The sequence below is a fragment of the Phocoena sinus genome, chromosome 5 (genome assembly GCF_008692025.1).
Source record: "Phocoena sinus isolate mPhoSin1 chromosome 5, mPhoSin1.pri, whole genome shotgun sequence".
Lineage (NCBI taxonomy): Eukaryota > Metazoa > Chordata > Mammalia > Artiodactyla > Phocoenidae > Phocoena > Phocoena sinus.
In genome coordinates, this window is record NC_045767.1 from 115152349 (window position 1) to 115167378 (window position 15030).

General features: G+C 34.0%; 1 protein-coding gene across 2 annotated transcripts in view; it reads left to right on the forward strand.

Moving 5' to 3' along the window:
* Positions 1-15030, forward strand: part of ANAPC10 (anaphase promoting complex subunit 10) — a 76375-nt gene that overhangs the window by 20406 nt on the left and 40939 nt on the right. For both annotated transcript variants that reach the window (XM_032632702.1, XM_032632701.1), the window contains exon 4: positions 7909-8029. In XM_032632702.1, coding sequence (XP_032488593.1) covers positions 7909-8029 — 121 coding nt within the window. The remainder of the gene's footprint in view (positions 1-7908; positions 8030-15030) is intronic.

Here is a 15030-nt window from a genome sequence, read left to right on the forward strand (position 1 = left end):
TTTTGTTTATTTTTGTTTTTATTTCCATTACTTGAGGAGATGGATCCAAAAAAATCTTGCTGCGATGTATGTCAAAGAGTGTTCTGCCTATGTTTTACTTTAGGAGTTGTACAGTATCTGGTCTTACATTTAAGTCTTTAATCCATTTGGAGTTTATTTTTGTATATGTTGTTAGAGAATAGTCTAGTTTCATTCTTTTACATGTAACTGTCCAGTTTTCCCAGCACCACTTATCTTTTCTCCATTGTATATTCTTGCCTCCTTTGTCGCAGATTAATTGACCATAAGTGCATAGGTTTATTTCTGGGCTTTCTATCCTGTTCCATTGATCTATATGTCTATTTTTGTGCCAGTACCATGCTATTTTGATGACTGTAGCTTTGTAGTATAGTCTGAAGTCAGAGAGTGTGATTCCTCCAGCTCCATTCTTCTTTCTCAAGATTGTTTTGTCTATTCGGGGTCTTTTGTGTTTCCATGCAAGTTTAAAAATTTTTTGTTCTAGTTCTGTAAAAAATGCCATTGGTAATTTGATAGGGATTGCACTGAATCTGTAAATTGCCTTGGGTAGTATGGTAATTTTAACAATATTGATTCTTATAATCCAAGATACCTTTCCATCTGTTTGTGTTGTCTTCAGTTTCTTTCATTAGCATCTTATAGTTTTTGGAGTATAGGTCTTTTGCCTCCTTAGGTGGGTTTATTCCTAGGTATTTTATTCTTTTTAATGCAATGGTAAATGGAATTGTTTCCTTAATTTCTCTTTCTGATCTTTCGTTGTTAGTGTATAGGAATGCAAGAGATTTCTGTGTATTAATTTGGTATCCAGCAACTTTACTGAATTCATTGATTAGCCCTAGTAGTTTTCTGGTAGTGTCTTTGGGATTTTCTATATATAGCATCATGTCATCTGCAAACAGTGACAATTTTACTTCTTCTTTTCCAATTTGTTTTCCTTTTATTTCTTTTTCTTCTCTGATTGCTGTGGCCAGGACTTGCAAAACTATGTTGAATAAAGGTGGTGAGAGGGGGCATCCTTTTCTTGTTCCTGATCTTAAAAGCTTTTAGCTTTTTACCATTGAGTTTGATGTTAGCTGTGGGTTTATCATATATGGCCTTTATTACATTGAGGTATGTTCCCTCTATGCCCACTCTCTGAAGAGTTTTTATCATAAATGGTTGTTGAATTTTATCAAAAGCTTTTTTGCATCTATTAAGATAATCATATGGTTTTTATTGTTCAATTTGTTAATGTGGTATATTACATTAATTTGTGGATATTGAAAAATCCTTGCATCCCTGAGATAAATCCCACTTGATCATGGTGTATGATCCTTTTAATGTATTGTTGGATTCTCTTTGCTAGTATTTTGTTGAGGATTTTTGCATCTATGTTCATCAGTGATATTGGCCTGTAATTTTCCTTTATTGTGGTATCTTTGTCCAGTTTTGGTATCAGAGTGATGGTGTCCTCATAGAATAAGTTTGGAAGTATTCCTTCCTCTGCAATTTTTTGGAATAGTTTCAGAAAGGTAAGTGTTAACTCTTCTCCAGATGTTTGGTAGCATTTACCTGTGCAGCCATCTGGTCCTAGACTTTTGCTTGTTGGGAGTTTTTAAATTACTGATTCAATTTCAGTACTGGTAATTGGTCTGTTCATATTTTCTATTTCTTTTTGGTTCAGTCTTGGGAGACTGTACCTTTCTAAGAATTTGTTCATTTCTTCTAGGTTGTCCATTTTATTGGTGTATAGTTGCTTGTAGTAGTAGTCTCTTATGATTCTTTGGATTTTGTGGTGTCAGTTGTAACTTTTCCTTTTTCATTTCTGATTTTATTGATTTGGGCCCTCTTCCTTTTTTTCTTGATGAGTCTGGCTAAAGATTTATCAATTTTGTTTATCTTTTCAAAGAACCAGTTTTAGTTTCATTCATCTTTTCTATTTTTTTTTTAAGTCTAAAAAGATTCGTATAGAATCACTATTGTTTCTTGCTTAGATATTTGATAAAATTCACCATTGAAGCTATCTGTTCCCAGAGTTTTTTTTGTGTGAAGTTGTTGGGTTTTTTAATTAAACATAAAACGTCTTATTTCTTTAATTGATTTTCTATTCTTTTTTTCTTTGTTTTTTTTTTTTTTTTCTGCGGTACGCGGGCCTCTCACTGTTGTGGCCTCTCCCGTTGCGGAGCACAGGCTCCGGTCGCGCAGGCTCAGCTGCCATGGCTCACGGGCCCAGCCGCTCTGCGGCACGTGGGATCTTCCCGAGCCGGGGCACAAACCCGTGTCCCCTGCATCGGCAGGCGGACTCTCAACTGCTGCGCCACCAGGGAAGCCCGATTTTCTATTCTTGAATCAGTTTTTTTTTTTTGCCATAGCACAGATTTTCTCTTTAATTACCAATTTTTCTCCCATGTTCATTGAGACATTTCTCCCCCCAGAAAAATATAGTTTTTTTATGCCTCAGTTGTCAGCAGATTTTTTTTTTAATTTAATTTTTATTTTATATTGGGGTATAGTTGATTTACAATGTTGTGTTAGTTTCAGGTGTACAGCTAAGTGACACAATTATAAATATATATATATATCCATTCTTTTTCAGATTCTTTTCCCATATAGGTTATTACAAAATATTGAGTAGAGTTCCCTGTGCTATACAGTAGATCCTTGTTGATTATCTATTTTATTGAATCAGTTTTGATAATTTGTTTTTCTCAAAGAACTTGTCCATTTTATCAAAATTATCTAATTTATTGACCCAAAGTTGTTACTAGTATTCAGTTATTACAATATTGTGATTTATAAGAAGAATACATGGTTATTCAGATGTTTCATATATACTTGGTCTTCGTTCATAGTTCCTGGCTCACAGCTCCCCAAACCCTTGGAATTTCCTGAATTTTAAGAGCAATGGGATAATATTTGACTTCTTGCTCTCAGGCTCTTGAAAACACTTTAGGGAAGGTGACTTTTGGATTCCACTCAAGGGTGGGAGCTGGTTGTGGGGAGAACCAGCCATGTGATTAGCAGGTTGGAACTTTCAGTTCCACCCCCTGATTTCCAGGGAAGGGAGACAATGTTTTCCAGTATGTTCACATTATTATTTCCTATTGCATATACTCTTCTTCAGCTTTGCTACTACTTAATCAAGAGACGACATCTATGTCTCCCCTCTTGAAACTGGTCAGGCCTTTGTGGATTTCTTGTATAATAGAGTATGCATGTTATGATACTGTTATTTCTAAGGCTTGATCATAAAAGGCAATCTGCCTTGTTCTCTCTTTTATGTGATTCTTTCCCTTGATACCCATCTACGATGCTGTGAGAAAACCCACATCAAATGGAGAAGCCCATAAAAAAAGTGAATCAAAACCCAAGCTCTCAGCTAGGCTCCCAGCTGACAAGTATCACCAGCTTACCACCATGTTAGTGAGCCGTCTTGGAAGCAGGTCCTTCACCTCTCAAGTCAAATAGCCACGCCCAGTGCTGTGTGGAGCCTTCCCTTCTGGGCCCTGCCCGAATTCCAAATTCATAAACAAAATAATGATTATTTTTTTAAGCCACTAAGTTTTGAGGTGGTTTGTTATATAGCTATAGGTACATGTTTATGTTTTCTCTTTTTAAATTATTATTTTTTAATTCCATCATCTCAGTCTTTTCTATATCTGTCTTAATTGACTGATTTTTCCTCATTATGGGTCATATTTTTCTGATTCTTTGCAGTAATTTTTGATTAGTTGCCAGATATAGTAAATTTTACCATGTTGAGTGTTGGATTTTGTTTTATAAAGACGATTAGACTTTGTTCTGGCAGGCAGGTAAGCTCTTAAGAATCAACTTGATCTTTTTGAGGCTTCATTTTAAGCCCCTTTACTTTGGTCTAGAGTACCCTTTACTCTAGGGTAGAAGTCAGCAAACTTTTTGCAATGGGGTAGATAGTACATATTTTAGGCCTCGCAAACTATGTTTTAAGCTGTGGCAACTGCTCAGCTTTGCTGTTGTAGTGCAAAGGCAGCTATGGACAGTATGTAAGTGAATGGGTGTTGCTTTGCTTCAATATTACTTTTTTTACAAAAATAAGTGGTCAGTCACATTTGGCCTCTGAGCTGTGGTTTGCTGATCCCTGCTCAAGGGCAGTAAGCCTCCAGTTTTTTTGGTTTCAGTACCACTTTAAACTTTTATTGAGGTCTCCAAAGATCTTCTGTTTACTTTTTATATCCTCTCAGTATTTACCATATTGGAAATTATAGCTGAGGAATTTTAAAGTATCTATTTATTCATCTAAAGTTAAATAATTAACCTATTAACATAAATACCATTTTTAGATGAAAAATAACTGTCTCTTCCAAAACAAAAAATAGTGAGAAGAGTGTTACTGTTTTACTTTTTTTGTGAATCTCTTTAGTGTCTGGCTTCAGAGGAGACAGCTGGAGTCACACATATGCTTCTTCATTAAATCTTTTACAGTATCCCGTGTCAGATCACATCTGGAAAACTCCACTGTATACTCATAAAAGAATGATTCTGAAAAAGGCAAGTAACATCTTAGTGTTATTAGGAAAATAGTTGTGCCCTTGTTGATGCCCTGAAAGGATCTTGAAATCCCCTACAGATCCCCCATAGATCCCCAGACCACTCTTTTTTTTTTTTGCGGTACGCAGGCCTCTCACTGTTGTGGCCTCTAACGTTGCAGAGCACAGGCTCCGGACGCACAGGCTCAGCAGCCATGGCTCACGGGCCCAGCCGCTCCGCGGCATGTGGGATCTTCCCAGACCGGGGCACAAACCCGTGTCCCCTGCATTGGCAGGCGGACTCTCAACCACTGCGCCACCAGGAAAGCCCCCCAGACCACTCTTGAAGATCACTTCTCTTGGGCAAGATTAGACTCATGGAATACAAAGGCTTGATCCTTCTGGGATCTCAAATGAATGTCCTAGACATTTGAGGAGCTATTTGGATTCTCCACTTTGGTTATTGGGAACTCTAATGTTTGCTTACTCTGTGCAAAGCTCTGGGAATTGTTTGGCTTACTGTTTCTCAGTAATTGTTCTTCCCCCAGCAACTGTTCTTTGCATGTCTTTGTGGTCACCCTATCTATGCCTGTGTAGATTGGTGTTCAAAGACTCAAGGGGACTCCAGGCAGATTTTTGGAGTTTTTTCTCAGTATAGCTCCTTCCTCAGTTCAGTGAGACTGCAAGATTCTTTTAGGCTTTTCTCTGCCTGCATAGCAGTTGAGAAATTGCCATCAGTCAGAAAGCCCAGTTATTCATAGGGCTCACCTCATTTGTTTCCTTTCTCTCAGGACTTACAGGCCTTTGCGTCTTGTCATTCAGTGTCTGCAGACGATTGTTCCATATATGTTGTCTGGTATTGTAGTTGTTTATGGTGGGGGGGCAAGTCCTGTAGCACAATGTATGTGCTTCCTTCCCACATGCATTGCCACTGGACAAGCAGCATGATTTTCTAAGCAATATTATTTTTAAATTTTACCATGAGATAAAATTTATAAATAATTTTAAAAGGCTTTATGGAGTAACAGTTTTAACTTTATGGGGGGGGGTCACAGTTTCCTTCTCAAATCTAATGAAACTACATATATAGCATAAGTTATACATATGATTTCTGGGGCTACATAGACCCAAGGTTAAGAACTCATGATGTAGCTCAAATTTAAAGAATTATAAACATCTACATGTTACTGTTAAATGGTGTCAATGACAATGCTGGATAAGCTAAGTACAATTAATTAATAGGAAGGTTATAGTAGTTAAGATCATGTGAGGCAGGCAGATACATGCGTAAACTACAACACTGCCCACCTACTAGCTTTGTGACCTTAAGCCAGTTATTAACCTGAGTGTTACTTTTTTTTCTTTAATCAGTAAATAGAGGTGATAATAGTTCCTGTATCACAAGGTTAAGGAGTCAATGAGATAATACATATAAAGCATTGCTTCTGGGCCAGACACAGAGTGTTCACTTATTCACTTGCTATTTCTGCTGTTGCTGTTGTGTTTATAATCATTAGTGTTATTATTATTCTTTGCCTCTCTAACCTAACCCTGGTTATCTTGTAGGTTCAGCGACTAAGTTATCCGGAATTTAATAACTTAGAGATGAAATTATTCTAAGCAAAAAGTTTGGTCCTTTAGATCTGCTTTTGTTTAAAAAAAAAAAAAAAAAAAGAAAGAAATCCTTAAGGGTAATCTTCATGATCTTTGATCTCTCCATGATAAGAAAGACCTTTCACTGCCTGTTTATGGCTGGTGCATCAGAGAAAAGATCTTTTGTATGCCCTTCAAAATTTCCCCTTCTTTCTTGCCCTTCCCCTCCTGTCTCCTTCCTGGCGCAGCAGACAGAGAAGGATGTCAGTTTGATACCGCTGGCCTCTTTTGAAAACCTGGTAATGGTATTTATCCTGTCAGCAATTCCTGAGTATTTAGCGTTTTACATCTTGATCTGTCTTTATTATTTGAGGAAAAGTCCTTAACTTTCCCCATTCCTTTCTGATGAAAAGCTTGAGCTATAGAAGTTTGGTCCCCTCGCTAAGAGCTATAGATCCCCTGCTGTTTTTATAGACTGACTTTTGACACAGGCTACTTCTGTTCAAGGAGCTCGTTATTAAGTGAGTGCCGGTTTATATCAGATCTTAACTTTTAAAGCACGTTTAAATAGACTTCCTTATGGTTTTTTGGTTGATATTTAAATTGTCTCTTTTTTCCCCCTAATGACCACAATAATACATGCTTATTTTAAAACATTAATCAGAAAATATAGAAATCATAAAGAAAGAAATGTTTCACAACATCAAAATAGTCACTTTTACTATTTTTGTATGATTCTATCTAGACCTTTTTCTATACATATGTAGGTTTATATGACTTTAAAAGTTTTTTTGTTTTTCCCAAAATGCAATCCTTTTTTATATTCTGTTTTGTAATCTGCTTTTTTTTCCTACTATAACTACATATCTATGTGTATCTTAAATAGTTGTGTAGTACTTCATTAAATTGGGTATATTGTAATCTGTTTAATTCTGTATTGAGATGGACATTTAGGTTGTTTATAATTTTTCAGTAATTTAACTGCAGAACAATAAAGATTTCTCTTCTTCTGCTTTAGAGTAGTTGTGTTATTATTGTCTTTTAATGCATTCTTAGAAGTTGAATTTGTGAGTCAAAGGCTTTGTACCTACTAAATGGCTATGAAAGTAACTTTTTCTAATCAAATTTGAGTATTATCAGTTATTATCATATTTCCCAATATGATAAAAGACTAATGTCTATGTATGTTTTAATTTCTTTTTCTTTGATTATTAGAGATTGAACATATTTTCATGTTTTCTGGCCACTTGCAGTTTTCTGAGATTAATTTTTGTTATGTAGTCTTTGCTTATTTTTCTAAGATATGTATGTTTTAAAAACAATTTTATTTCTTGCATTAAGTAATAAGATTATAGTTTCTGTTTTTTTAAACATTTTTCTTTTTGCTGGAATTAGTTTCTCACTTAGCTGTTTTCAAGTAGTAACATAGGAAATTAAGTAATTAACTACTAACTAGTAAAGAAAAACAAGCTTGTTAGAATAATTCCTTTGTCTAAAATACAAATGAGAACTGAAAACTCTTAATGCTTGTTTGCAGTCTAAGGTACCTATTTTGGCTAAACTTTCTTTTTTGCTTACATCTGTTTCTTGACCATGTTCTAGGTAAGAGATGTCTGTAAAAGCATAACATGTGTATCTATTTTTTCATATGTTCTTCATTTTCATCATTGTTAAAATTAAAGAACATGGAAATTATTGATTCAAACACTCATTTTAGCAAACTATATGACTTTTAAAATCAGAAGGTAACATGTTTTGTATATAATCTTTCCACATGATAAAAGGCTTTTTGTTTTTACTTTATTGCTTTTAGAAGAAAAACAACAGTGAAGACATTATGTATTTATGCGGACTACAAATCTGATGAAAGCTATACTCCAAGCAAGATCTCAGTCAGAGTAGGAAATAATTTTCACAATCTTCAAGAAATTCGGGTATGTCTTTAAAATTTTTTAAAATATTTTGTCCTGTAATGTTTGCTCTTTAGAAGATGGTCACTTTTGACATTAAACAGATTAAAATGTTAATATGTAAAAGGAAAATTGTTAATATTTTACAGAACATATTTTAAATTTTTTATATTTTAAATTTTCTTTTGAATTCTGAATGTCATCTTTATTTTTTTCCCAACATCTTATTATGGAAATTTTCAGACATACAGAAAATCTGAAAGAATTAAATAGAGAACTTCAGCATACTTATATCCTAGATTCTACTGTTGTTAGTGTTTTGCTATATTTGCTTTATTATAATCTGTCCATTATCTAATTTTTATGTCCATTTCCAAATAAGTTGCAGATATTTATACACATCACCCCAAATGCTTTAGCATGGTATATGATAACTGGAATTATTAATATTTGCTTAAGGTTTATTTTTTAAGGTAATATTTATATAAATTTTGCATAAATCTTAAGTATATTATTCGTGAGTTTTGACAAATGCATACATCTGTGTGACCCCAACTCTTGTTAAAATTTAGAACATTTCCATTACCCCAGAAAATTCCCTCATATTCCTTCCCAGTCAATCTCCATCTCTATCCTAGCCTTAGAGGTAACTCTTGTTGTGATTTTGTTTATTCATTCATTCATTCCATAGATCAGTTTTGCCTGTTCTAGAATATCATATAAATGAAATCATACAGGGTATACTTTTATGTAAGACTTCTTTTACTCAGCCTAATTTTTTTGAGATTCATCTACGTTGTTGCATGTATCAGTACTTCATTCTTTTTGCTTCCTGAGTTGTAATACATTGTTTGAATATATCACAATTTATCCTCTGATAACTTTTTGAAGACAGTAAGACAGTGCTTTTGTGACCTGAATTTTATTAATCCCCAAATATTTACATTTCAGAGATATCTTCAATGATTTTGAAATGTAGACTTGGAAAGTTCTGGCCCTTAGCATTTTTTCTTTTCAGAAAATCATTGAGCTCAAATAATCATTAAAATCTTTTAAATTAGGTGGTTCTGAGAGATCTGGGAAGGATGTGTGATTTTTGAAAGACTTCCAGTTACTTTGTGGCCTGGACTCTTATTTGACTTAGTGTTTATATTTAGATTCTATCTCTAGAATCTAAATATTTGTATTTCTTCCCTGAGTTGTGATAAAATGCTTAATAAAAATCACATATGCTTTCATTGCTTTCTCATTAAGTGCAGTGCTGTTCTCTTGTGAAATCTGCTTATGTGTGAACAAATACTAAGTAAGGACATTGTCCACAAGTACTTTTTGTTTGTTTTTTTGTCCTTCTTTGAGGTAAGTTCATCACTTCTTGAGAGGATTACCTGGTTTTCTTCCAGTTATCTTCCTTTACTTTTAAAGAATAATCCTATAAATTTTCTTGAGAACTAATCTGGTTTTGAAAAACTGTCATAAATAAGATAATCTTATAGTTTAAAAACATTTCTTATTTTGTCTGACAGACTATACTGGTTAATATGTTCTTTCCATGCTTGAATAAATTCATAAATAGATCAGCTCTTAATTTTCTTTTAATTTTTTTTTCATTTTTCATTTGTTTCATTCAGAATCTTTAAAATTCTTTTTGTTATCATCATCATATTGGACCATTTGCTAGACCTTTTAGTCGTGTATTTGATATACTTAATTAGTGCTTAGTGCTTGAAGACTTGAGATAGTTACTTCTTATACTTTAATTGTTAAACGTTTTATATTTATCACATGATTGGGTCACTCATGTTGAGAAGCTTTTAGGGCGCAGAGTCAGCTTGTTTGGGTTTACAACTAAAGATTTGTCATATACTTCTTCAGACAGGTTGAAATATGTGAAACACTAGAAATAAAAGGTTTTATTCCAAGATACATGTGGTATATATTTGTAATGTCCACTAGATGTCACCATTGTCCTGTAATTGCTGGTCTCATAAGCTTAGTGATAAGTTCAAGACCTTAAGTAGTCTTAGTTGTACTAGTTTTTCCTAGAGTATATATATTCAAAAATTCTTTAATTCATTTTGGGAACTATACATCTTCATATCTGATCTAGGTTTAGATCAGATTTATGTATTAAATTTATGTATTAAATATATGATTGTATTTTGTAAATTGGAGAAACTTTAAATGATATTTGGACCATTGTAGAATACTTTTAATCTAGTCTTTGCTTCTATGATTTAAGTCATGAAACATTGGTCTTATAGAATAAGGGCTCTTTTAAATAGTCTCTTAATTTTATTCTAAGTGTAGTGACCACATAGCCTCATGAGACCAGTAATACTAAATATTACCAGGTGATAATGTAAGTTGTTTTCCTGAAAAACTTAATGAACCTACTGCTTTTCTGCCACAGTTCTCACTAAGGAACCATAATTTTTGGATTTTGCTTTAAAATATTAGTGCTGCCTTTGCAGCTCATGGTATAAAGAATACTTTTATCTTTAATTATACATCTTTATATGTGATTTACTCTGTGTACCGTTTTTCTTTTATAAGTTTAAGAAATTAAGAATCTGATAGCACTTTGTTTTTTAAGGAAAGATAAGCAGATCATGATTTTATTTTCTAACATTATTCTCCTATAACATCTAAATTGTTACTATAGAAAAGTCTTTGCTTTTTCTAACTTATATACTAAGATGAGAGATTAAAATAGTGTGAACTTTTATGAGGTTTTTAGAACCATCATTTTATTAGTTATAGGCCTGATTGACTGAGTGGAAAATCCAACGAAATCTTTTTATATTTTTCCATGGATGCTTGCCCACTGGAGGGTGTAGTGTGTACTGGAGTGTTTTAATAGGTTTTCCCTTTTTACTAGAAATTATGGATTTGTTTACTTGAAACACTCTAAAACCTACTTTCTTTAACTTTATTATTGATTTGAAATAGCAACTGTTAAAAAATTATAGTTCAGGGTGAGGAAAGCTAATAGGTTACCCTACTTATTCAAAAATTATTGGTTTTCTATCATATGTTTTCCTTCATCTCAGTTATGAAACATGATATATCTAGATCTTTGTTACCTCTGTTGAAAACTCTCTACAAAAAGATCAGACCCTTCCTTTACTATTCTAGAATGCATATTTTAACTTTTATACCTGAGGAGGGACTTAAAATTAAAACAGAAATGAAGTTTAGACTTTTCTGCCTAACAGATGCAAGATACCAACACTGGGTTTGGCCAGTTAGAACTTTTTTGGCACCAGAGTTGAATTTATTTACGCTGCTTATTCTACTTTCTTGTTTTCAAAATTATCTATCCTATGCAAATTGGAAACCAACAACCTAAGAACATTTTATAATATGTTTATAATTTATTGCTTCCGCACAAGAGACTATTTCAATATAGAAGTGAGAATTTAGCATTTCAGAGTCTGTGTCATTATCTTTTGAAAATATTTCATCTCCGTTGTGTTATTTTTATGCCAGAAATCATGTTCATGTTGTCCAGGAAGTTATTTTGGAGATGTTTTTGAATAAAGATATAGTTGCTTATTAAATGTTTAAATCATTTGTATTTTAGCATTATGTTTTGGTTTGATGTTGTTCTTTTCCTTTGCTCTCAGAAGGGAAAATATGTGTGAAGGAAATTTTTTGTTGTTTAGAGTGAGGAACCAAAAGAATACTGTATATTAAATGTGCCCATTTTAACATTTTAGAATACATCTCCAGCTAAAATCCGAGAAAACTTAAAGTCCTTTTTAATTTTCTAACTAGTTATTTCTCTTTTAAAAAACTGTTGTAGAAATTTTTCTTCTTAAGTATAAAACCAAAGTCATTTATTAGACATATAGTGACAGCTCTCAAAATTATTTCTATACAGTTTATGAAAAACAACTTGGTAACTTAAGGTTAAGCAGATGTTTTCAGCATATGTGAAAGTTGTCCTTTGGTTCATTGTTAGCATTTTGCTTCTAAAATTTGTAGGATAAAATATTGATGGAGCACAAGATTGAGCACTGAAGTGAATATTAAGCCTTGTTTTAGTCTTCAGATAATCAAGCTGTTACCAAGTGATTTTTTTTTAAAAGAGGAGGCTCGAAACAAGTCTTCAATGTTAAGAGAGCTGTAATGATATTTTCCTTTTCTTCCATGTGGGTGAGCATTTTGGCTCTCTACCTTGTGTCTTAAATCAGTAGTGTGGCTATGGGAGTCCATATATGGTACTGTGACAGAAGTGGTTAATAAGTGAGCTCTTCTGTTAAAATAACATTTACTATTATAATTTGCCTTCCATTAATGTGTGTGGTAGAGTAAGGAGATGCAGACAAAGGCTCTGACTCTCTCCATTGATCTTAAAACCTACTTATATTTACTTTCTTATGAGGGGCCTATTTTAAACAACTTGTTATAAAGTTGAATGATTTAGGCAGTATCTACAAACATAAATTGGTTTGATAAGACAGAGTGTTTAATTTATTGAGCCTTTGGAAAAAATAGTTTTTATTGAATTTAGCCAATTTAAAAGAAAATATTTTTAAAAATTAATTTTTATAACTAACTTTAGGACATCTTTGAAATGAGTGTAGAATGCTTTGGTGAGGTACACGTAATTTTTAGGCTGGAAATGTCTCTTATCCCTCTCTAAGAGTAACATATGCAATTTAAAAGAATATTCATAATTATAAACATTACTTATGTATAAAATGGAGTTGAGGTATCTATGCATTTGGGGTACATTTTCTCTTGAAACTAAAATATGTTACACAGTAGAGTATCACATATATTTTTAAGAGAGAAAAACATTCTTGTATCTCTTGTTTTTTGTTTGACCATCAACTTAGACTATAGAATTTTTTGACTAGCCTGGCATTCCTATCTAAGACAGATTCATGCTTTGTTCAGTAAATATTTATTTAGGGGCTGCTAAGTGCCAGGCACTGTGTTAGGTACCTGGGATACAGCAGAGATAGGCATGGTTTCTGCCCTTAAGCACTTTGTAGTCTGGCGGAAGAGACAGGCAAATAAGTCGACAATTACAATATAGTCTAGTAAATACATGCAGGGGGTATGGGAACACAGTGGACTATTAGGAATATTAGTTAAAATTTTTTTTCTAAAAGAGGTGGTGGTTCAACTGAATCTGAAGGATAGATGGAAAGCCTACTCAGGTGGAGAATAAAGTGGAGGTGTTCTAAAAGGGAGCACGGTGAACATAAAGGTATGGGAGCGTGAGGGCCTGGCATAATGGCAGAACTGCCAGTAATGTAGTGTGCTTGGAAGCTGGGTAGGTGTGAGGAAGCCGCAAGAAAGACTGGAGAAGTGTTTATTCATTCAACACGTTTACTGTGATGGTAATATGGCCTCTGTACATAAGGAATATACATTCTTGTAGGGAATAAATATATAATTGTTCCATTGAATATACATAGGCGAAAGTCAGATTGTGCTTGCCGTCAGGATTCCAGGGAGTTTAGACTTTAAATGAGGAAACATTGATCAAGTTAAATCTTGGGAATGATGGGGCTGGAGCAGTGTAAAGACCAGGTATGTAGTATCCAGGTGCAAATTATGAGGCTTTAACTAAGGTGATGGCAGTTGGGTTCAAGAGGAAGGGATGTGTTTGAAGTAGAATCAAAAGGACTTGTGACTGATTGCTACCTGGGGTTACTGGGAGTGCGGGCAGGTGGTTCAAGTAGGTAGGAGGGGGCGTCTAGATTTCTTCTCATGTCTGGCAACTGGTTGGATGTTGTGATTAATCAGAAATGGAATGCAGAGTTAAGGAACACTGGGGGTAGGGATAGAGAGAAAGTTTAAGCTAATGAGATTTATTTTTGCCACTGACTTCTGGTATCTTTTCAGATGGAGGGACTTTACAGTGGGTAGTCAAGTATATGGATCTGAACCTGAGGAAAGAAGTCTAGGTTAGAGGTGTAGATTTGGGAATCATCCATGTGTAAGTAGAAGCTCTGGTGTGAGTTTTGATTTCATTCAGGGAGTGTGTATAGTTGGAAAGAAGAGTACCAGGGCTGGAACTGTGGAAATGCCAATATTCAAGGATAGAAAAAGATCATCCAATGAAAACAGCTGAGAGGAACTGCCAGAGATGAGGGAAAAAAATCAAGAGAATATGATGTCACAGAAGCTGATAATGGTCAGGAATCTAGTTAGATAGGGACTGAAAAGTTTCCTTCCTAAGCCTGTGTGACATGTTATAATAGGCAATTTATTTAATGCAGTTCTGAACCAAGACAGTTCTTGCAAGTAGTTTAATCACTCTTTGGAGTGATAGTTTCTAAATGTATAGATTTGAGACTAATTAAGTTATTTGCTTTTATAGCAAGAATTCCAACTTTTCCTATCATACTATTTGTGCCAAGTAAGAAGATTCTGATGGGTATTCTTGGTTTGTTTCATAATTCTTTGAATTGGAAGTTTTTGTACTGCTGATGCATACTTAAAGGGAACTACGAAATTGATGAGGATCCTTTCAAGAGATTGTGCCGTATGGTTGCTCTTTTCAGGTGTTCTTTCCCAGCAGTTATGGAAGAACTGCACTCTTTTTTGTTGTTGTTGTTGTTGCTTTGGGGTTTTTTTGGCAGAGTGACAGTAGTAACAGCCAAGGGCAAAGAAAACAAACAAACGAACAGAATTAGAAAACCTTTTATTAACTCTATGGCAAGATGTAGTACAATAGAAATAGGTACTTTACTTACAAATGTGAAAATGAGATATGGATCATCAACCCCTTTTATATAAGGAAAGCCTACTTAGTATGACCAGGCAAACAGGCCACGGGTGGGCATCTGGCTGAGAACCTAGCACAGTTTGGAAACAGTAGGCATTTAATAAAAAGTTGTCAAATAAATATACCAGTGGTCAGTCCATAGGCTTGTCACTGACCCTTGCTTGTGTAGTTTGCTTCAAAAGGATTATCTGAATAAATCTGATCAATTCCTTCTCTCAGAAATTTTTTTTTAATTTTAATTGCAATAAAAAAATAACATAAGGTTTGCTGTCTTAAC